Source organism: Alnus glutinosa, chromosome 1 (assembly GCF_958979055.1).
Source record: "Alnus glutinosa chromosome 1, dhAlnGlut1.1, whole genome shotgun sequence".
NCBI classification, from domain to species: domain Eukaryota; kingdom Viridiplantae; phylum Streptophyta; class Magnoliopsida; order Fagales; family Betulaceae; genus Alnus; species Alnus glutinosa.
The window spans coordinates 22,482,876-22,506,320 of NC_084886.1; the positions used below are offsets into that span (position 1 = coordinate 22,482,876).

Below are 23,445 nucleotides of genomic sequence, written 5' to 3' on the forward strand. Positions count from 1 at the left end.
GCTTGGACAACCTCCTCCAACATTTGAAATCTGTTGTGGAACTTTTACTGCATCATCAACTTTTTGCAAAGTTGTCAAAATACACCTTCGTTGTCGTTGAAATTGAGTATCTCGATCATTTGATCTCAGAGCAAGGGGTGCAGGCCGATCCTTCCAAGTTGGAGGCCATGGTCAATTGGCCCATTCCACAGTCTATTCGGGCCTTACGCGGGTTTTTGGGCCTCATTGATTATTACCAAAAATTCATCCGGCATTATAGGATCACGCTGCTCCCTTGATAGCCTCATTGAAGAAGAATGCATTTCTCTGGACTCTTACGGCCACAGATGCTTTTGTCCAACTCAAGGAAACTATGCTCACTCCTTCTATCCTCTACCTCCCGGATTTCTCCTCACCCTTTGTGGTGGAGTGTGATGCGTGTGGCACAGGCCTTGGCACTGTTCTAATGCAATAGGGGCGACCAATTGCCTTCCTCAGCAAAGCCCTGAAGGGGCAGGCTCTCCATCTTTCCACCTATGAGAAGGAGTTGCTCTCATTGGTCACAGTGGTGCAGCACTGGCGCCCTTATCTTTTGGGCCATACTTCTACGGTGCGTACTGACCATCAAGCCCTCAAGTTCCTCTTGGAACAACGAGTGGGAATTGTCTTCCAGCAGCGTTGGCTGTCCAAGCTGCTCGGGTATGATTTTCTCATTGAATATAAGAAAGACCGTGACAACAAGGTCACTGATGCTTTATCGCTGCTAGCTGATTCTACACCGAGCTCCGAGCGTATGTCCCTAGCCCTCATTTCTTTCCCAACCTCCACTTGGGTTTCAGAATTAAAAAGGTCCTACAGCTCGGACCCGCATACGTCTGAGCTCTTACTGACTCTTCAGCAAGGGGACCTTCCTCCTAAAGGCTATTCTTTACAGCAAGGTTTAATCCTTCGTAAAGGCCGACTCTGGATTGTGAAGGATTCCCCCTTTTAGCACCGGCTCTTGGAGTTTATTCATTCCAACCTGGCAGTGGGTCATTCTGGCTAGCACAAGATAATTTAACGAGCTAAGGCCAATTTCTACTGGAAGGGGATGCGTGCCGATATCAAAAAATTTGTGTGTGAGTGCATTGTTTGCCAAACCAATAAACATGAAACCGTCCAATCTCCGAGCCTGCTTCAACCCTTGCCCATTCCTTCTCGCATTTGGTCTGACATCTCAATGGACTTCATTGGGAGTCTCCCTGTGTCGCATGGATTTTCAATCATATTGGCAGTGATTGATCGACTCACTAAATACGGGCACTTTCTTCCATGGCCCATCCTTATACGGCAGCAACGGTGGCACGGGTCTTTCTGGCCAACGTCCTCAAGCTTCATGGGTTGCCTTCCACCATAGTCTCGGACAAAGACCCGGTCTTCACCAGCTCCTTTTGGAGGGAGTTCTTCCATCTCCAAGGCACTACTCTGGCTTTCAGTTTGACCTACCATCCCCAATCAGATGGCCAAACGGAAACTCTCAACAAATGCCTCGAGACCTACCTTCGGTGTTATGCAGGGGCAAAGCCAAAAGAATGGAGTGTCTGGATTCCGATGGCTGAGTGGTGGTACAATACGAACCACCACTCCTCTACGGGATTTACTCCTTTTGAGGCCATTTATGGCTACCCACCCCCCACCATTTTATCCTACGTTTCAGGTACCTCGGCTAATCTTGCAGTGGATTCCCAGCTGCGGGATCGCACCACTGTGGTCTCTTTGCTCAAAGAACACTTATGCGAGGCCCATAACCGTATGAAACATCACTCTAACAAGCATCGCATTGAACGAGAGTTTCAGATTGACGATTGGGTTTACCAAAGACTCCAGCCCTACCGCCAAAAATCCATTGCTCTGCGCAAAAATTTGAAGCTTTCTCCTCACTTCTTTGGGCCTTTTCAGGTAGTGCGCCTCATCGGAACAGTGGCATATGAACTCACTCTTCCTCCCGAAGCCCGGATTCATCCTTTCTTCCACATATCGTGCTTAAAGAAGAAACTTGGGAATCAGATTACTCATCGTTCTACTCTTCCCCTGGTCGATTCCTCTGGTGAACTTCGTCTGGAGCCAGAACTGATTGTGAATCGTTGGATGATGAAACGATGCGGCCAGGCTGCCACAGAGGTCCTTGTTCGCTAGGCCGGCACCTCTGCCGATGATGATTCATGGGAGCTCCTTTGGACCCTGCAACGCCAATACCCGCACCTTGTGGGCAAGGAGCTCTGATGGGGGAGGTCTTGTCATGGATCTACCATGGTCATCCTTGAACTATTGCCAGGTTGAGGGAGATGGATGATGTGGAGGATTCAGCGGAAAGAGTATTCTATAAGGATTCAAGATTTGTTATTTAATTGTTATTTTACCTTTCTATCCTAGAGGGTATCTTTGTTGTTAGTTGTTTAGAGGAGAGAGAGAATGAAGCGGTTATGATTATTCCTATCGAAAGTCTATATAAGAACTAAGAAGAAGAGAGAAAGATAGACTTGAGAATTATTGTAAGCTCCTTTTGGAGAGACTGAGCCTCTCGAATTGCTCGGAACTATCCATTCAGTATTATTCATTTCCATTCTTCATAAAAACTCCTCCATTTCCGTCTCATTTTCCTCTGTTATCATAAATATACCTTACACATGAGTGTCCCATATTCTGGTTGAAGACTATAAACTTAGCACTACTTGGGAGGTAGCCCAAAAGGAGAATAGGGCACGAGCACCACATCCCAGACAGCAATACTGATGCTGCTGAATGCAATGCCATCTATTTTTTCTTCATTTTGGTTGTTTTGAATAGGTTAGATGAGTTGGACAATAGTCACAGTATTGCACTGAGTGTTAAGAACGCATGGGTTAGGAAGGTTGATACCATTCAACCTTTGAGGGGGAGTGGTGGTAGACTCACCTAGAGTTAGGTGGTAATATGGCATGTCTAGGATCATTTATCATAAATATTCATTTATATCCTAGAGCATGTAGTGTTTTTTACATTGCAATTTTTTTTTGTTAGTTCTTTACTTAATTTCTGTTTTGCATATGCATTGCATTAATTTTATGTTTTATTTCCACTTTTTTCTTCAAAATAAAAAATAAAATTGAAGGTTGCCCTCTTCCTAGCTTTGGCTAATTATCTCTTGGAATGTTCTTATTATGCATAAGTTGATTATTCTTTTAATGGACTAATTTCTTTGTCTAAGCATGAGCTTTTGTGGTACACTTCACCTATGTTGATCTTTTGTACACCTTAATGCTTCTATTTGAGCTAAGTTTGACTACAAGGGTGAGTGTTTGTTAGGCAACCATGTGAAGAAGGTCAACTATTTTTTTCTGTCAAATTGACCAACTCGCTAGTTGAACCTAGGACTTAAAAATTCTTGCATTCTTTCCATGTGATTTAAGCACCAATGTTTAAAGGAACTTTCTCAAAAAGAAATATATAAACTAAATTTCAATGTCAAATAATTGCTTAACATATCCCTATAGAAACAGTTAGTGATCAAATCATTGTGAAAAGAGACGGTCACTAAAAGACTATGTTTAAGCTTGTGCTATGTCTTAAGGGGAGTGTGTTGGTTGAGGTTGACTAGGCTCTAGTATGATAAGGTTTGACTTTTGACATAATATGCATGTCAACCTTCCTCATGAGGATTTATGAGCTTTTGCTTATTAAGCTTTTCTCTTCACCAAATAAGGTTTTAATCTTGCTCAATAGAATGTTATCACATACAACACACAAGCATGGGTTGAATGAAACATATTGCTTTGTTTTTGTTAAAGAAAAACTTGATCCATTCATCTTTTGATTCTCATGCCTACTTTGCACACTTTGAGCTTTATTATGTTGGGAATTCATTGTTTAAACACATGAGCTATTGATGCATTTTTTTTGTGTACTATCTGGACATTTGATCATTCTTTGAGGGGGAGAATTTTATTTTTCTACAAAATGTTCAATTCTGAATATCATGTGTTTTAATGTTAATGGTTTTGCATTTCACTCATTTTATATTCGGTGCATTGCTCATTATCATGGTTGGGATTAGAGGAGAGTTTCTAGATGTGGTACTGTCTAGTTCTTATAGAGGTCTTTTGTTTCTATGCATCACCCATTCATATGATGTACATGGGTAAAAGATTTAGCTTGTTTGAATTGCTTATTGCAAGACTTTGCACTGATTTTTTTTTTTTCTTTGTCATTTCGTGACATAAAGGGGGAGAAATTTTTTGTTTCATTTTTGGTCATCGATGTCTTTGATAAAGGGACTAATATCTTTTTGATTTATCAACATACTAATATGTTTATTGGATATCTATTCAATTTTTCATCTTTATGTTAATATGAGTTTTAGTACTTCAATTCTCTATTCGTTTAATGATTTGTTCATGTTTCAGGGAACAGGTTAAACTCATAATTTCATCTAAATTTATGTTGGGTTTTTAGTTTTTAGCTTGAGCTTTTTGTTGTAATTGAGTTTTGTCACCGAATTGCCAAATTGAGAGTTTGTTAGGTTTTTAGTGTTGGTACATTCAGTGTAAAAACTTATTTGGGTTAAGTTTTAGTCTACTGGTTAAGTCTATGAAGAATTTTATCCAAGACTGAATCCAACTCAAATTAGAAGACCTAGAAGATGTGATTAAGCCTAATCAATCAAGGAAATGAGCAAAGTGAAATTTCATGAAGTGGAGGAAAGACAAAAATACCCCTCTAGCTTAAGTGAATGTAAGAGTGAAGTGGGGTACAATAGTAATTCATGTTTGGACCAACAATGTTTGAACAACATTATCTGTCTAAACATCAGTCTTCTAGACTGACCATGTCCGCTAACATTTCCAGGGAACATGTACTCCCTAGAGTCCCTCATGTTTGAACATCAATTGCAATACTTCTCTTATTGAAGAAATCTTCATCATCTTCATTTGTAGCCTGAAGTACACAACTACCTATATCCCAAATAAATAGACACAAGTTTAGATACCAAATGTGCAAATACAAAACCTAACAAATACTAAGGCTACTTTGACGAAAGCCAGGCCATCAAAAGCTAAGGTCTCTTACAGGAGCGGAGCTACCCCTGGCCTTGGGCCAGGGGTTTCCCCTAAAAAAAAATAATAATAATTAATTTTACCTTTAAATTTTGTTATTTTTATAATTTTGGCTCCCTCAAATTTTTTTTCTTTCAATTTGGCCCCCCCAAATCCTAAATTCTAGCTCCGCCCCTGGTCTCTTGCCAACCTCATGGGTAGTAATAGTAATGCATACTCAAATACGGATCCTCTTTGACCTCCTCAACGACATATGTAAAATCTAATAATTTTACAAGTGGAAGTGTGAGGCCACGACTTAACAAGTATAAACAAACGACTATTATATGTGCATGTGACATGAGCTCCCTTTTTCTTTTAAAATTTCTCTCTCCTTCAAAAAAACTATTTTCAAGCTTAAAACAGATTTTGAAACAAATACATTGCTGTTCATAAGTCTGAGTATCAAAATGTTGTAGCAGATTTGTAAAACTATTTTCCTTAGAGAGAGAGACTTTTCCTAATAAATAAAACAAGACTACTATTTTCCTTGGTATTTTTTTTTTCTTAGGGTCCGTTTGAGTTTGCGATTTAAAAAAGTGCGATTTCAAAATAGTAATTTTAAAATGTGCGATTTGAAAAAAGTGATTTTTAAAAACGTAGTTAAGTGTTTGGCAAAATCGCAGTTTGGCCTTTAAAATCGCAAGTTACCCTTTTTAAATAATGTGTTTTCAAAAAAGCATCACATTGCCTGCGATTTGAATAAGCACTTTTCTGCTTTTTGCAAATCGCAATTTTAAAAAACGGTTCATTTTCTGCGATTTGGTTTAAAATCGCACTTTTTCTTTACAAAATCATAATCTCAAACGCACCATTAGAGTTCCATAATCTCATTCCCATACATATAATATGATGTAAATAAAGGCAGTTGATAAAATATGATAACGTAAAACAACAGTTAAATCATTTTATTCTCTTTCAGTTTGGCATTGAATGTAGGCGGATGCTTCTTGCGTAAAAAAAAAAAAAAAAAAAAAAAAAAAAAAAAAAGAAAAAAAAAGAAAAAAAAAGAAAAAAGTAGCCCTCAACAATTATCGATCCTAATTACAAAACTACCATTTTTCTTTAATATGACTGTATTGGCATATTGAACCATTTATTATCTTGGCTTAAAAAAATTTGTTAATTCTTTAAACATCTTAAACCAAATCTTACAAAGGGAACTATATTGACGTATTGAAGCACGTGTATGAACTAGTTTAGTCTCAAAAGTGTCTAAGAAAGAAAAAAAGAAAAAAAAAAAGAAAAAGACTTTGGGCTAACTCAACCTTCATTCGAATAAAAGATGACACGGGTCCTATCTCATCACGGTCGTTCATGGTGTGGACCACGTATCATTCTTAGTCAATTCACCTCATAACAGGAATTACAAAACCAAATGGCCAACATTTCCACGTATTTATCATACATATTTTATACCGATTGACATGACGTGAGACTTACATTTTGTTCTTTTAAGCATCCGACATAAAAAGTCACTTAAAACACTTTACTTCCACTGGTATGAAATTAATGTGAAGAGTAACATTGCTTTCGAGATCGTTCTCATTTCTACAGGCGTGCAAAGTGAAACTTTAATAACAAAACGCGTAGTAGGTCAGCAAAAATTAGAGAAATAATTGATGAATAATACTAGACCTCCAACTAATTTACAACTCTTTTACAACTTGTCTGACACATGTCAGCATGTGATTGAATTTCTTTTAGTAGCTAACGTGGCTCCAATCACATGCTGACACGTGTTAACAAATTGTAAAATAGTTGTAGTAGACCATTTCTATGTCTTAGTATTACTAATAATGTATTTGGTGTCATCCTCCTACACATTTCTTATCAATCTTTTTTTTAAAATTCATCATTAAATCTGTAAGACCCACAAATTCAATGGTAAATTTTCACATCTCTAGTTTGAAGATGGACAAGAGATGTGTAGAAGAACGAAAACAAACATTTCTCATAATTTATACTAATGAAAAGAAACAATCACAATGTTCTTGATAAGTTCAAAACGATCTGATCAGACCTTCAATTCACTTTACTGTACAAATTAAATTTTATGGTAAAACCCTCGTTAGATAACAAATGCATTCAAGGGCTCTGGTTAAGGACATTTCAAGAACAGAAATAAACACTCGATGAAATATGGGATCATTTTTTGCATGCACAGGAAATGGCATCTGGGGGAGTACACTTTGGCTGAATAGTAGAACATGAGAGGGAAACTGAGGATACGACCAGCTTTAAACCCCAGGAGTGACTTTAAATTATTATGCCCACCAAGAGAATATACCAGGTACATTGAAGCTTATTTTGCAGCAACTGCTGAATCAATTACAAGTGGTTCAATAATTTCAAGCAGGTCATTGCTGAGGCCTGTGAAAACAACAGAATCTGTTTCAATTGGTTTGAACTTGACAAGTGCTGAGGGCACCAAGTCCTCATCATCTAATGTTGCAGCAGTCTGCCCTGTAGCTGGAAAATGAGGAATCACCCTTCGTTTGACGACTACAGGATGTAATAGCTCAAACTCCAAGCTGGGTTCTTTTAGTGCTGATCTGACAAACTGATTTATAAAAAGAAGATCAAAACAGAAACCAAAAGAACAAAAACAAAGAATGAGTTCGCAAGCTTAAGATAAAGCAAGGTACATATAATTCAGAACTAGAGAGACCCTTGTTGAGTATCTATTTTCATTTGTTCAGAAAAGCTTAAAACAGTAGCTAATATATGGTCCTCAGCAGTAAACAAAATCCAAACTAATCAGCAAACTCATTCTAAACCACAAAGCTCATGTATATATCCATCTATCCACCGAGGTGCACAAGTACAAACATATTTTTGACATACAGCAATTAAGGCTCTAATTGAGCAAAGTCAAACAAAGTATTTAATGTTCGAGCTCAGTTCATTAATTTTATTTCGATCATGAGTCAAGCTCTAGCTTATCACTCTCGATAATCTATTTAATCTTTGATCATTTATTTTTCGAACAAACTTAAACTTGTTCACGAGTTGCCTAATTAGTTTATTTATTCTTTATATTAAGTAAATATCACGATAACCTATTTTTTTTGTAAATATATACTAATAATTAGTTAATTAATATTGTTATTAGTTGAGTTAATTAAATAAATTAACTTGAATCTTAAATAATCTAATTTCAAGTTGCTATGTATGTTTTATAGTATGTATAAAAATTCATTATGCACACATACATATATCCATATACACTCAAAAACACACTCATGTACACACATATCTATATCAAGACTCACAATAACAATAATTCAAGCTATATCTATCATATTAGGAAGAGAATTCCATTATACTTAAGATGTTCTCATTACAAAATTAAAATAATACAAATGAAGTTATAGAGTTTATACAAACTTATACGAGTCGAGCTGAGTTTATATTAGTATAGCTCGTTTAATTATCAAACTTAATTTTGTGTTCACGGTCAACTCATTTATTAAACGAACTAAGACCGAGTCAAGTTTATCCCAACCGAGCCCAAGCTTGTTCGTGAGTGGCTCTATTTGTTTACAACCCTAGCAGCAATATTTATTATATTGATATGCTGAAACAAGTGAAAATGTTTCAATGTATGGACATATTATGCTATTAAGCCAGACATTGAGCCTTGAAATCTTCAATTGTTTGTGAGAAAGCAATTTCTGTTCAGATTTAACATCGAAGACCTTATGCAAAGTATATGTGTGTGACTGTCTTAAGTCCTATATTAGAAAGATGTTACCTGTGTGAGTGGTTAATATAGCACAATTTGACTCAAATCCATGTATTTAAGCTTTTGGGTTGAGTACGGGTGTGCAGTGACTCGCATGGTGTCAAAATGTAGATTCTCGACTTTCAACACGACGAAGGGTCTAAAACCAAAAATGACTTTCAACATGATCTCCGATAACTGTTACTGAGCTAAGCCAACATCGATAAGTTGGCTCGAAAGCTCAGAAGTGTTCTCATTAAATTGAAGGCAAAGATCTGGACGAAGAATTGTTCTTTGTTGTTTCAACGAAGAATAGATCTTCGTCGAAAAACACAGATATGTTATTCGTCAAATTGAAGATGAAAATTTGTTCTTCATAGTTTCAACAAAGAACAAATCTTCTTCAAAGACAAAAAATAGTTCTTCGTTCTTCGTCGAAATGAAGAATTGTTCTTTGCCTTCAACAAAAAAACAAAACTCAAGATTCAAGAACACAAAACGTTAAAGAACACCAAAGAATACAAAACTGATTTGATCAAACCCTAGAGAAGATGGTAGAGGAACAAACCCAAGAGAACTGGCAATGGTGGAGAGATAAGAGATCAGAGAGATCAAAGAAAAGGCCAAAGACTGAATGAAATGGTGCAAAAAGATGTTTTACTTAGAAAAAAATCTGGTTGAAAAATATTAGAGCTCAAAATGACGTCGTTCTATATATATATGAATTGTTTTTTAAAAGACAAGGTCGATAAAATTCAGAATACCTTCTTATATTCAAACTTCCAACCCAACTTTATTAGAAGTCAGAAAAATGCTTCTGACTGCGGGTTCACCACTAGTTGGAAGCCATCCCAAGTGAGTTGAAATCAAGGTCTTTGGGCTATTGAATAGCCCCAGAGTGAATAGCCCTAAGGGTGTGGATTCTAGCCGGGTTAGAGGCAAGAAGTTGAGGGTTCAATGTAGCCTTTCTTCTGTTTTTGGATTTTTTCTGGTGTTCTTTCTTTGTTTTTTTTTGTGTCCTTGTATACTCCATGTATGCTTAGAGGCGCATTTACGCTTTTTTAATGCTATTTCTTTTATTACCTATAAAAATAAAAATAAATAAAAATAAAAAAGTCCCAGAGTTAATTTTCCAACTTATATTATATTATGGTTTCACTTGAAAGACTCCCCAATGTTTTGAATTCCTTAACAAGTGGTATCAGAGCCAAGAGTGGTTGCAGTATAGTGGATAGTAATCCCTTTTGTTGTTGGAGCAGAGCTGGTGTGCATCCGTGGATGGTGAGTCCCTTTCGCAATTGGAGAAGAGACGTAGGTGCATGGCATGGAAAAAGTCCATATAGCCCACGCAAGTGATTCCAAAAATAACCTATAAGATTGATAAAACTTTCATTCGAGTGTAGCAGTATGGGCGATAATTGTGGTTCCATTCGCAGTTAGAGCGAGAACAGTGCACATGCATAGATGGTGGGTCGTAGGTGCATGGATGGTGGATGATAGAGGGTCCCTTTCGCAATTGGAAAAGGTGCCATGGTGCATGGCACGGATAAATCTCATATAGCTCACACAAGTGATCCTAGACACGGTCCATAAAATTGATAAGTTTTCCGTTTGAGGGAAAATATAACAATGTGGTGATGGACTCACATGAAGGAAAAATTGTTGATATACACGTTTGAGTGTAGAAAGGTTAAGTCCCCTACATTAGAAAGATGTAATGTGTGAGTCGTTAATATAGCATGGTTTAGCCAAAATCTATAAGCTTAAGCTTTTGAGATTGAGTGGCGAGTCTGGTGACTCAACATGGTTATATTATGGTCTTTCTTAAATACTCTCCAAAGTGTCAATTTCCTTTAACACCTTAGATGTGACACAATCGGAGAAAATATAAGCTGAATTTTGGTGAACTACTGTACATAAATCCCATGCACAAAATGTCATCATGACATGTGACATTGTCCTTGGGGACAAACCCACTCAACTGAAAAAGAGGTATGATATTCCCAGCAGGACATCCATCTTTCCACTGAGCACCCAGTGTGCAACGGTTGCTAGTTTTATCAGTAAATACTCCACAGAGAAAATTTCCAAGCAAACAGGTAAGTGGCAGCTGGAGAATAACATATGGACTAGGAAGCACATAACCTATGGAAAAGGAATCAACACCCATATCTCTTATTTAGAACGCATCCAAACAGATTTATCAGATAATAACAGTGACCAAACGAGAGACTGATTGTCTGGGGACTTCATTTTCGTACCAATTCACCGCAATTTACAGTCTAAACAGCAATTACAGAACCAAAGAGAAATGGAACAGCTTAAAATCAAATAAGTAACTGAGAGGACTAACCTCGTAGAGAGAGCTAGTTGGCTCCCAAGGTGAAAAGATGCCTTGGAGCACCACTCCATCAGGAAACTGGATCCGGATAATAGTTTTTCTGTATCGCCTCCTAGCAGCTTTCGCCTGCTTTTCCTTGTATGATTTTGGTACCAAAAGTTGAGATTCTGCAATCTTTTTCTTCCTCAAATCAGCTTCTCTTTTGACCTCTTCAAGTGAGAGATTATAGAAAGAAGCTGGTAACACAATTTTTGCTGCTACGCTTTCAGGTACAGAAAAGAATACTCGGACCTGAAAGAAAACAAAAATAAAGAAGCTGTTAATGATAAGAAAAGATGTGCCATACATATATAAGAAGACAAAAATAATGAGTAATTATAAAAAGCACCAAAAAGGAAAGAATAAACATAGCCATTAAATATCACATATAACCTAAAGGGGACTTATTTTAAACAAAAACAATGAGAAGCAGTACTAGAACACATAAAAGGAAGTACTCTGCGTTCGTCACATTCTATAACCGTGCAGAGTTCATTTGAAACTGATTTAACTGCTAGAATGATCAGAAAAAAGGGCAAGAAGATACAAAATTCAATAACAAGGTCTTCATGAGAATAAGATTAAAAAAAAAAAAAAAAAAAAAAAAAAAAAAAAAAAAAAAAATCTTGCAACTTTTGACCAAAGACTACTTTGAACTGTTAAATTTTTTTTTTTTTTTATAAGTAAGAAAATTTTATAAAAAGCGTAAGGCGCCCCTAAGTACATCGGGAGTATACACAAGAACAACCAAAGCCAGCCCACAAAAAGAAAAACCAAACAAACCCACAAGGAACAACCCTAAAACCCAAAGAAGCCCCCATCAAACACCCAAATCTGCCCCGAAAGCACCCAAATCTGTTAAATTACCATGGATTGGGGTCAAAGTTTCCATCACCTTCCTGGGGCCATGCATTTTGCTGAAAAAGTAATTTCAATTTTCAAAAGATAACATATGAAAAATGTGTAGTGAAGCAGTCTTCTGACATAATCTTTTCTTTTCTTTTCTTTTTTTTAATGAATAATAATTTATCGAAAATGAAAGGTAACGCCCTCGTACACGAAGAGTATACAAGAGAAACAACAACCTTAAAGGTGTCTGAACTCTAAAAAGTTAAAAATAAATAAAAAATAAATAAAAAAATCTAAAATATTCGAGGAGGAGAAATTACAAAGATAGGTTATGGCCCAATCCAAGAGAGATCTTAAAAAAAGAGGATGTTAAACAAAGCACATTAAACTCGCAGTCGTCAATAGACGTCGGCTCCTTTTTCTCCAAGTGGTCCATGTTAAGAACGCTGGAATAACTTTCCAAATAGCTTGCTTGAGATGTCCCCTCCCTTAAATCTTAGATGTTGTGAGGCATCACCCATGAAACTCCAAATAAGTTGAGAACCAAGTGCCATAGATCACTAGAATATTCACAATGGATGAGTAGTTGATTGATGATCTCCTCCTTTTTGCAAAAGCAACACCAATATACAAGAGTGAAACGTCACCTTCTAAAATTATCAACCATGTGCCATAATCTTTGAACCCAATGACATATCCTCCCCTCCAAAGTAAGGGGTGGAGAAATAATATCTTAGGAATTTGTAACAAGAGAGAGAATTTTGGGCTTAAAATTAATATTTATTTTGTAAGTAATCGAAATATCACTAAAAAGCACAAAAGGCACAACTCAGGTACACATGAACTATACAAGAGACACCGAACTAAAAAGAAAAAGACGGCCAAAAGAATCATGAAAAGAAAGCAAATAAGGAAAGTCTAAAGTAGGTGCCCAGTGGATGGGCTCAAAATTAATATATATTTTTTTAAAGCGCACAAAGGTACACAAGAAGTATAAAAGAGCAACACCTAGCTAGAAGGAGAAAAAAGAACAACGAATGGCTCAAAAACAATGTTAAGGTAGGAAAGGTAATAAAGAAACCAGTAGAGTCTCTACTTAAGTATTCAACAAATTCATGATATCCCCTCTTTTCTTCGTTGGAGATTAAGGCCCTGTTTAATAACCCCCTCCCCTCCCCCTTCCCTTATTTTTACCTTTCCCAAAAAATATCAACTCAAAACATTCTTAACATTTTTTACTTTTTATATCACATCAACAATTTTTTATTATTATTTAAATAAAAAAATCCACTGCAATACAAAATTTTTCTACTTTTCCATATAAATTCTTTTTACTTTATATCACATCAATCACTTTTTACTCACACTCCAAAAAAAATTATCCCATAAGGGAAGGGGAGGGGGATTACTAAACGGGGCCTAAGTCAGAATTAGTCTAATCCCATTAGCTACTTGTTAGGGAGTTGATTATTTCATTAGGAATCAACATAAAATTACAGTTGTATTGAACCAAAGCTTGATATGATCTCATAAACCATAAGTTAGTTAACATCTATAAGCCTGTAAGATGGCTTACAATGTTCCTCGTGGCTGGAAATTGAAGGCAACGTGTTAGAATCATGCCTTGTGATGATACAAGCTCACTGCTTTGGCAGAATCGAAAGGAAAAATTGTTCACTTTCACCCCTGAAGCAGGGATCAACATGCTAGTCCACCTTAATGCATCTGCAGCTGGCCTACTTAAGCAGCTGCAGCCAAGGCCTCTAAACTAGCTGTGGATGCTGCAAAATACAAGGTCTGTATATCTACTAGCACACCTAGGTCAGTATGTCCTGAGTTATGTACCGGAGTCACATTCAAATGGGATTTACTCCCATGCTGCATTCAAATGAGGCTCATTTCCTTCTATAATTAGACCGATCAAAATTCTTCTAAGCTAAAAGTATTTTTGTCACATCTTTTCCTTTTGGGATAATAATACAGATGTGGCTGGCGCTTTTCTCTGGGTCATTACAATTATCACTTTCAATGTTATTCAAGCCACCAGTGCCTCTCCATTATTCTTGACCTCTAATTAATCAAAAATATCTTAACTTTGAACTAATTTCATTCTAACTATAAGATAGATATTTTTCGTTAAAACTGGATTTTTTTTTTTTATTTATTTTTTTTTATATAAGTAATCGAGATATCATTAAAGGCAAAAGGCGCCCCCATATACACAGATAGTATATAAGAGAAGCTACCTAATTAGTAGGAGCAAAACAAACAAGAAAATAATGAAAATTAATCACTAAAGGAGAAACAAAATCGGGTATTGAACAATAGGGGCGCCTTTCGCTTTTATTGATATATGTTGATTCAGTATAATAAACTTAGTTAACCAAACAACATTCAAGCATATGCTATCACAAATTAATATACCTCTCTGTCGACCTTTTTTGGCTCAAACCGTTCTTCCACATGAGCTGAAGTTGCAGATGGAGAATTTTCTTTCTTTTGTGGTTCCTCTACCCTTTGTGGTTCCAGTAACGCTACTGCACTATTAATTAACCTAATCTGGTCCTCCTTAGGAACCTCCATGACCGCCCACATCTCTCCATCCTCCTCCTTCAATCCAAAACCTACACACTCCAACAACTCAATCCCCCCGGCAACCTCACCGATGGACTCCCTAATCTTCGGATTACTCATCCTAATCCTCCTAAACTTCGCATTCTCCGGTTCCCTCACTATATTCCTCAACAGCTTAAGAACAACCTCCACTGATCCCTCCAGGGGATTCCCCGAAACAAAAGCACCAATGCAACTCTCCAATTCACTCTTAGACTCCACCCCACTGTCGGCCAACTCCGAACCACCATTGTTTTCAACCGAGTTGTTGACACAACTATCCACATGTATAGTCACCTCTTCTTCAGACCTATAAGACTGCCCACAGATGGGACATTCATACACATTTAATGAGTACCCATTTTGTGATCTCTTCCCAGAAGTAATCATCGAGTCAAATGGATCAAACCCATTACTCGGGTTGCGATTCGGGGCCGAATTCTTCGATGAATCCGACCTATTCTGGTCGGAATTAGGTGTGTTTTGAGACAAAGGCTTCGAATTCGATCTCGCTGAATCAGCCGAAGATGGATTCTGCTTTGGATTGGGAATCTGCGAAGATGGATTCTGCTTTGGATTGGGAATCTCCGAAGAAGGGCGAGCAAAGATAGGGTTAGCGGGTCCGGAAGACGACGATCCTAAGACTCTTCCTTGGCCCTTGAATTTACCAGAAGATGAGGATGAGAAAGGATTATTGACTTTTTTCATGAATCCCTTGACCTTGTCTTTCACGTCGTCCATATCTATATATGCCCAAAAAAAGATTTCTCTGGAAACGAAACTAGGGTTTATGATTGAAGAAAACTAGGAAACAACAAACAAAAGAACAGGTCTTTTGAGGGTCTGATGAGATTTCTATGGAAACGAAACTAGGGTTTATGATTGAAGAAACCTAGGACACAACAAACAAAAGAACAGGTCTTTTCAGGGTTTTATTGGACGGGATGAACGAATCTCGGAAGCTCAGAAGAAACCTGTCTGAATTGGATTACAAGAAGAAATCCCCTAAGACCGGCTGTTCTTGGCGGTTGTGACGTGGGCATCCCCGTGTTCGGGACGTCGTTGACGAGAAGTTCATCAGTAGTCCAATGAGGTCATGCCACGTTGGCCTATGTTCATGGTGCGCCTGTGGCCCCTGATCCATTTTGAATGTGCCGCGGCTTCCGCAAGGTTTCTGGCCTCTTTCCGGTCAACATTCCCTTTTTTTTTTTTTTTTTTTTTAAATATTAGCAATATTTAATAAAAAAAAAAACCAATCAAGCAAAGAAAGCGAACCATTTACATAACGGTGACTTTTCCGATATATCTCCAGGTCATATGACATATCGGAGAAAGATTATCAGTGAGATAAGAATTACAATAATTTAAAAGATAAGGTCATAATCGTTACAAGTATTAAAGAGACAAGATGGAATTTGATTTCTGCACTACATCATGTGTTGAGCCTACTCTCATGTGAGGGGGTGTTGTACTCTTGTTGTGTTGGTATTGTAAATTTAACATTTTCTTAAATTAAATGAAAAAGTATACATAATCTCTTCAAACTATTACGATTCCTTAAACTACAAAAAAAGTCAATATTTCTCCTAATGACAAAAATACCCTTCATAAATTTATTAAAATTAAAAAAAACAAAAAATTATTAAAATAATTAAAATAACAAAAAATTAAAAAAAAAACAAAACAAAACAAAAACAAAAACTGGTTTTTCTTTTTTTTAAAAAAAAAATAAAAATGTTTTTATGGTTTTCAGTTATTTTTTGTTTGTTTTTATTTTATTTTTCTTTCTATTTCGCTTTTTTTTTTTTAATTTCTTTTCCTCTGGTTTCTCTTTTCTTTTTTTAATTATTTTTTAGTTTTAGATTTTTTTTCGAATTTATAAAGATATTTTTATCTTATTGAAAATATTTTAAGGTTATTTTTATCTTTTTGTTAGTATTATAGATAATATAACATTTTTTAGTAATTTGATGTGCGATATTGATACAATTTATAATTTAATGGACATTAACAATTAAATGGTAGTTTGAAAAAAAATATGAATATTTTTTCCTAAATATAACAAAACAAAATTTTAACTGTCTATTTTACTTTATATAAAAAGAATCATGATCGTGATCATGGCCGGACTAAACGGCCGGCAACTAGATGCTACTCAAAGAGTTCGTAGCCTTTTAGAGCAGAGCACGGTATCTTTTGTTGACTAAAATTCCACAACCCTTGGGATGGTGCTCGGGCCAAAGGCTATTCTAGACCTCTGGGTTGCGTTGACGACTACTTGCAGCAGTTTATTAAGAATAGACGTCAAAAAGTTGAAATTCTTTTACCTTCTTATACTTGTAAAAGGACCATACCCCTTCATTCTTGGCAAAAGGACCAACGACTAAAGCAATACACCCATTCGGAGCATTGATAACAATGTTCTTTATACATAATCTAAGGGTTGATATGACTGTCACCTTAGTGTAGTTTATAGTATTATTTAATAAGTAATTGATAATTTGATGGTGAGACATTATATTTTGAGTAATGTTAGAAATTATATTTTTGGGTAAATGATAATAAATCTTTAAGTTGGAGTGCGATTTGAAATCGATCTCTCACTTTTTAAAAATCAACTTTTGATGTTTAAGTATTTCGCGAATTTGAAATTAGTCATTCAATGAGTTTTCCATCTATTTTCGCAACTTCTGTTAAGTTGAGTCACCGTTTGTTCACGTAGACATCAACACTTTAGGTTAAAAACGATGCTGTTTTAAATGTTGGCTTTACACGTCAGCCCCAACTTGTGGGAAATTTCTTTAAGCAAGTTTGAGGCTTGAAGAACGTCAACTCTTGACGAGGGATGATTAGAAAAGAAAAAAAGTTGGAAGAAGGACAAGGAGCGGGGGGAATGGAAGACATCTCCATGGAGAATGCAAATAAATAAGGTTGAGTATTAGTAAGTTATCTACACCTTAGTTTTAGTTAGGGTTTCTTGCTGAAAATTCAACAATCTAACTGTTTAGGGTTTACAATCACTATCATGGTCGTCTTCTTCAATGTCGTCTGTAGGAGGTGATGTGGATTTGGATGCATCGATGTGCAAATGAGGCCTTTGATCTCCATTAAGAACTTCTTGGATGGCAACAAATCTTGGGAGGCGCTTCTTTGGGTGTGCCATGTATGATGCACAAAGGGTAAGTGAATCGTACCCCAACTGTTTAATGATATACCCAAATCAATAAAACCTATGTGAATGTATGTATAACCTTTTTTTTCGTTATTTTTTTTATTTTGTTAGAAAGCCAGGCAATGTCGTCTTTTCCATTAGTTTGACAAAGTGACATGTCCCTGCAGAAAGGAATTACTACCTCCATTGCGTAATAATTGAAGTGCTTGAAAGATGAGGTGATACAACTTAGAGCACGGAAGAGGCAGCTTACTCAACTGTTGATGTTTTTGTCAGTAGTATTTATTGCTTTGGTGGGAGTATGGTTGATGGGACGTAAGGCCATGTCAGGAAAGGAATTACTGCCTCCATTGCGTAATAATTGAAGTGCTTGAAAGATGAGGTGATACAACTTAGAGCACGGAAGAGGCAGCTTACTCAACTGTTGATGTTTTTGTCAGTAGTATTTATTGCTTTGGTGGGAGTATGGTTGATGGGACGTAAGGCCATGCATTGACATGGCCTGTTGTAGTGTTTGTAATGGTGCATTGGTATTTTTGGGTGTTTGATGGAGTGAATTTACCACTCCCATTTTGTAAATTTGGATCATTGTATAATTTAGTACTTACATTTTGTGAAAGGTGCATTTAAATGAATGATTTTTTCCGTGCATTTGGTTTAGTAATATATGTAATGGTAGTGTGTTTGTAATAGTATCATCGACATTGGCAGTTTTGGATGTTTGATGGAGTGAATTTACCACTCCCATTTTGTAAATTTGGATCATTGTATAATTTGGTACTTACATTTTGTGGAAGGTGCATTTAAATGAATGATTTTTTCCGTGCATTTGGTTTAGTAATATATGTAATGGTAGTGTGTTTGTAATAGTATCATCGACATTGGCAGTTTTGGATGTTTGATGGAGTATATTTACCACTCCCATTTTGTGAATTTGGATCATTGTATAATTTGGCACTCTCATTTTGTGTGGGGAGATTGTTGTGTAAGATCAGGGGGCTGAAGGCTGGATTGGGGAGGAAGGAGACTCTCCTTACCCCTTGGGTGTTTTTCCTCTTGGCATGCCCTTGGATTGAGTATCGGATGGTGTTGAGGACGAAGATACGTCCTTCGCGTTGTTGGATGCCATTGAAGAGGATTTTCATTGGGTTTATAAGGGTAAGCACCTTAAGATTAAAGTGAGGAGAGAGTTGCAGAATCTAAAGAGCTCTATCAACTATGGTGATGCGAGTATGCCCTCTTAGGAGTAAGAAGGAAATGCTCAGGTTCTATAGCGTTGAGTGCTCCTTGTTGGTTTCAGGTTTTAGGGTAGGTCCTTATGGGTTTGTTTGGGCTTTTCTTTTGTTATTTTTTTTTTATAAGTAAGAGAAATATCATTAAAAAACGCAAAGCGCAATCAAGTACGCAGGAAGTATACAAGAAAGGCATCTAAGAGGAAGTAGAAAACAATACAAGGAAATCATTAAAACTAAACGTTAAAGGTGCGAGGAACGCAGCCGACCAAGAGTACAAAGAATGAAAGAAAAATGAAATGAGATCCTCAATGGTTCTTTCTTTGTCCTCAAACTGCCTATCATTGTGTTCCCTCCATAAGCATCACATAAGGCAATAAGGGACCATCTTCCACACGACAGCACTCCGGGAGCGACCACCCATCCACCAGCAAGCGAATAAATCTATCACCCGAAGAGCCATAACCCAAGACAGACTGAAGCGACTAAAGATGGCGTTCCACAGAGCGTGTGCTACCTCACAATGGAGAAGAAGGTGATCCATTGACTCCCCATTCATTTTGCACATGCAACATCTATCAATCACTATGACCCGCTTCTTCCTGAGATTGTCCAAAGTCAGGATCTTCCCATGCGCTGCCGTCCAAGCAAAGAAAGCCATTTTCAAAGGAACCTCGGTCCGCCAGATACTTTTTCAAGGAAAATGAATAGCCTCTTTGCAAGCAAGAGCCTTATAGAAAGATCTAACATCAAATTTCCCTTTGTGAGAAGGAGACCACCATAGCTTATCCTCCCCATATAATTCACTCTGGATGAGTACAACAAAGAGAAAAATGAGGCCAAAACATCCACCTCTCAGTCGTGGGCCGTTCGGAAAAAGCTAACATCCCACTGATAAGACCCACTCACCACAACCAAATGGTCTGCTACAGTAGCATCCTTGTCACGCGCAATGTCATACAAAACTGGAAAAGCTTCCTTAAGAGGCACATCACCACACCACACATCATTCCAAAAATGGATCCTAGATCCATTTCCCAACATGAGTCTGGTATGGTTGCAAAGTGAACTCCATCCCTTCCTAATATTCTTCCAAAGCCCCACTCTGTGAGACCCAGGGGGATCTGAAGAACACCAACCATCCCGAGTAGATCCATACTTTGCATCCACAATAGATTTCCACCAAGCCTCTCTCTCATGGACATAGCGCCACAGCCACTTCCCTAAGAGAGCCTTATTGAAAAGCCTCAAATTCCTGATGCTCAAACCACCACTTGAAATAAGGGAATAAACCTTGGACCAATTAACCAGATGAAATTTAAATTCTTCACCTATGCCACCCCACAAGAAATCTCGATACAACTTCTCTATACGACTAGCAACACTGGAAGGAATAGAGAGTAGAGATAGGAAGTACGTAGGAAGATTAGAGAGAGTACTTTTTATCAGGGTTACTCTGCCACCCTTCGACAAATACAACCGCTTCCAGCTAGCCAGTCGTCTCTCAATCTTTCCAATTACCTCATCCCAGCTAGACTTAGTCTTAAAAGGAGCCCCCAATGGAAGACCAAGATACTTTAAAAGAAGAGAAGAGACTCCATAGCCCAAAATGCCAGCAAAATCATCCATATTATCCACAATATCCACAGGAACCAAAATTGACTTATCCAAATTAATCTTCAAACCTAAAACAGCTTCAAAGGACAGTAATAACATACGAAGATAGAGAAGATGATCAGGACTAGCCCCGCAGAAAACTAATGTATCGTCTGCGAATAAAAGGTGAGAAACATTAATCACTCCATTGCTTCTAGAGCCCACAGAGAAGCCAGAGAGAAAGCCCTTTTGAACAGAAATAGAAAATAGCTTACTAAAAGCCTCCATCACAATGACGAACAAAAGAGGCGACAGAGGATCACCTTGTCTAATACCACGAGAGCTGCTAAAGAAACCAGAAGGGGTGCCGTTCACCAAAACCGAGAAACGCACCGATGAAATACAATGCGCTATCCAAGAACACCATCTCTCCTCGAAGCCACATCTTCTCAACATATACAATAAGAAGTCCCAGTTAACATGATCATAAGCCTTCTCAATATCCAGTTTACAGAGTAACCCAGGCTCACCTGATTTGATGCGGCTATCCAAACACTCATTCGCTATAAGAACAGAATCAAGAATTTGCCTTCCTTTCACAAAAACATTTTGGGGATTCGAAATAATCTTTGCCACCACCCTTTTGAGTCTATTAGCAAGAACTTTAGCAATGATCTTGTAGACACCACTTACAAGACTAATATGCCGAAAATCTTTAAGATCCATAGCCCCAAACTTCTTCGAAATTAAGGCTAAAAAAGTGGCATTAATGCTTTTGACAAACTTGCTATAAGTGTGGAAGTCCTGGAATACCCCCATGAGATCAGTCTTGATCACCTCCCAACAATCTTGGAAGAACGCAAGAGTGAACCCATCAGGACCTGGAGCCTTATCACAATTCAAACCTTTAACCACCTCTAAGACCTCCCTCTCCTCAAAAGGAAGTTCTAAGGAAGAGGCTTCACCCGCATCCAAATTGTCAAGAACAAGGTTATCCAATCTAGGCCTCCAACTGAAAGGTGCTGCAAAAAGAGATTTATAAAATTGAGCCAACATGATCCCTAATAACCTGTTGATCAGAAGAGATAGAACCATTGACAGAGACTGACTCAATGAAATTGGATCTCCTATTCGAATTGGCTACTCGATGAAAGAATTTGGTGCATTTATCACCCTCTTTAAGCCAAAGAGCCCTAGACTTCTGTCTCCAGCTAATCTCCTCCTGTAAAATAGAATTCTCCAAATCTCTGGTGACTCCACTTTTCCTCGCCTTTTCTTCAGGAGTTAAACCCCGTTGTTCCTCCAACCTATCAAGAGCACACAATTCTTCCATATGCATTTTCTTGCGGAATTTCACATTACCAAACTCCTGATCGTTCCATCTTTTGAGATCAATCTTCAAGGCCTTAAGCTTTTGAGAAAAGATGAAGCTGGGCGAGCCTTGAAAGCGGGACTCCCACCACAAACGCACCCTATCCACAAACCCTCCAGCCTTTAGCCACATATTCTCGAACTTGAACGGTCTGGGACCCCAATGAACACCACCACAATCAAGAAGAATAGGAAAATGATCATAACACAGTCTTGGAAGCCTTTTCTGAAGAGAACCTGGAAACTTGACTTCCCAATCTAGAGAAACAAGAAATCTATCAAGGCGAGACCAAGAGGGAATCTCCTGATTATTAGACCACGTAAAAGGCCCTCCTACAAGAGGAAGATCCATAAGATCCTGCTCGAAGATAAAGTCCGAAAACTCCATCATAGCCGCATTAAGACGAACATCTCTAGATCTTTCAGCAGGAAAGCGAGTGACATTACAATCACCCCCGATGCACCAAGGTAGCTCCCACCACGAAGAAAGGCCAGCCAACTCATCCCAGAGAGAACTTCTAAGAGAGTCAAAGTTAGGACTGTAGACTCCAGCAAAAGCTCAAGAGAAATTATCAGCAACACTTCTGAAAGAGCAGGCAACAACGAACTCACCCACATACACTTCAATCTTCTCTACAATCCTTCTATCCCACATAATCAAAATACCACCAGAGGCCCCGTGAGGAGCTAAATAGCACCAATCAACAAAGTGACAACCCCACAGACTTCTCACTAAACTATTAGACACAAAATCCAATTTAATTTCTTGCAAGCAAATAATGTCAGCCTTCCATTGCCTTAATAAATTTCTGACTTTCAACCGCTTGTCACCCTCGTTTAACCCTCTAACATTCCAAGAGAGGATTTTAGGCTTCATAAAAACCACCATAAGCCTTGCCTTTGCACCTACCACGTGAGGTGCTGCCACTATATACGTCATAATTAACAGAACAAGCTAATCTGTTTAATTCCCTCATACCTTTGATGCTCAAGCTTGAGCTACGACCTGCTGCCTTCTTATCATTACTAACGATGATAGCCTCGAACACAGTCGAAAGCTGATCTTCAAAGCCATCGCAAGTAATCCCCACCCAGTGGCAATACGCTAGAACCGCTTTCAAAAAACCCTATGGAGTCTTCTTACCAGAAACTCCCCTGACCTTATCAATAAAAGACAAAGGTACAGGCTCTTCCTCTGGAATTAAAGCAAGTTATGTCCCCTTCCTAACTCCCGAACCAGAACAGTGAGTCAATAAAGAATCAACTGAAGAGAGACCCGCAGAAACCAAAGAGTCCGAAGAACCCGAACCAGCCCACACAGTCAGCATATCAAGAGAATCCTTAAGAGCTTTGGCAGAACCAACCGAGTCTTTGGGAGAGACCTCCAGAACCGGGATGGACAAGACTGGCCCCGA

General features: G+C 37.8%; 1 protein-coding gene and 1 long non-coding RNA gene across 3 annotated transcripts; one reads left to right on the forward strand and one right to left on the reverse strand.

Annotated features, from left to right (window-relative positions):
- Positions 1 to 7,030: 7,030 nt before the first annotated feature.
- LOC133877177 (plant UBX domain-containing protein 2) lies at positions 7,031 to 15,817 on the reverse strand. Its single transcript, XM_062315426.1, has 3 exons — positions 14,471 to 15,817; positions 11,171 to 11,449; positions 7,031 to 7,653 (listed from the first exon to the last, which is right to left on the reverse strand). Exons 1-3 carry the CDS (start codon positions 15,398 to 15,400, stop codon positions 7,396 to 7,398), a joined length of 1,467 nt encoding a protein of 488 aa, XP_062171410.1. The 5' UTR covers positions 15,401 to 15,817; the 3' UTR covers positions 7,031 to 7,395.
- A 1,443-nt stretch (positions 15,818 to 17,260) lies between these two features.
- LOC133858690 (uncharacterized) lies at positions 17,261 to 18,482 on the forward strand. Of its 2 annotated transcripts, none has more exons than XR_009898552.1 (3): positions 17,261 to 17,589; positions 17,668 to 17,838; positions 17,999 to 18,482. It is a non-coding gene; the product is annotated as an uncharacterized LOC133858690 (long non-coding RNA). The 2 variants fall into 2 exon arrangements; XR_009898551.1 differs by having other exon boundaries at positions 17,267 to 17,600; positions 17,714 to 17,838.
- Positions 18,483 to 23,445: the final 4,963 nt, after the last annotated feature.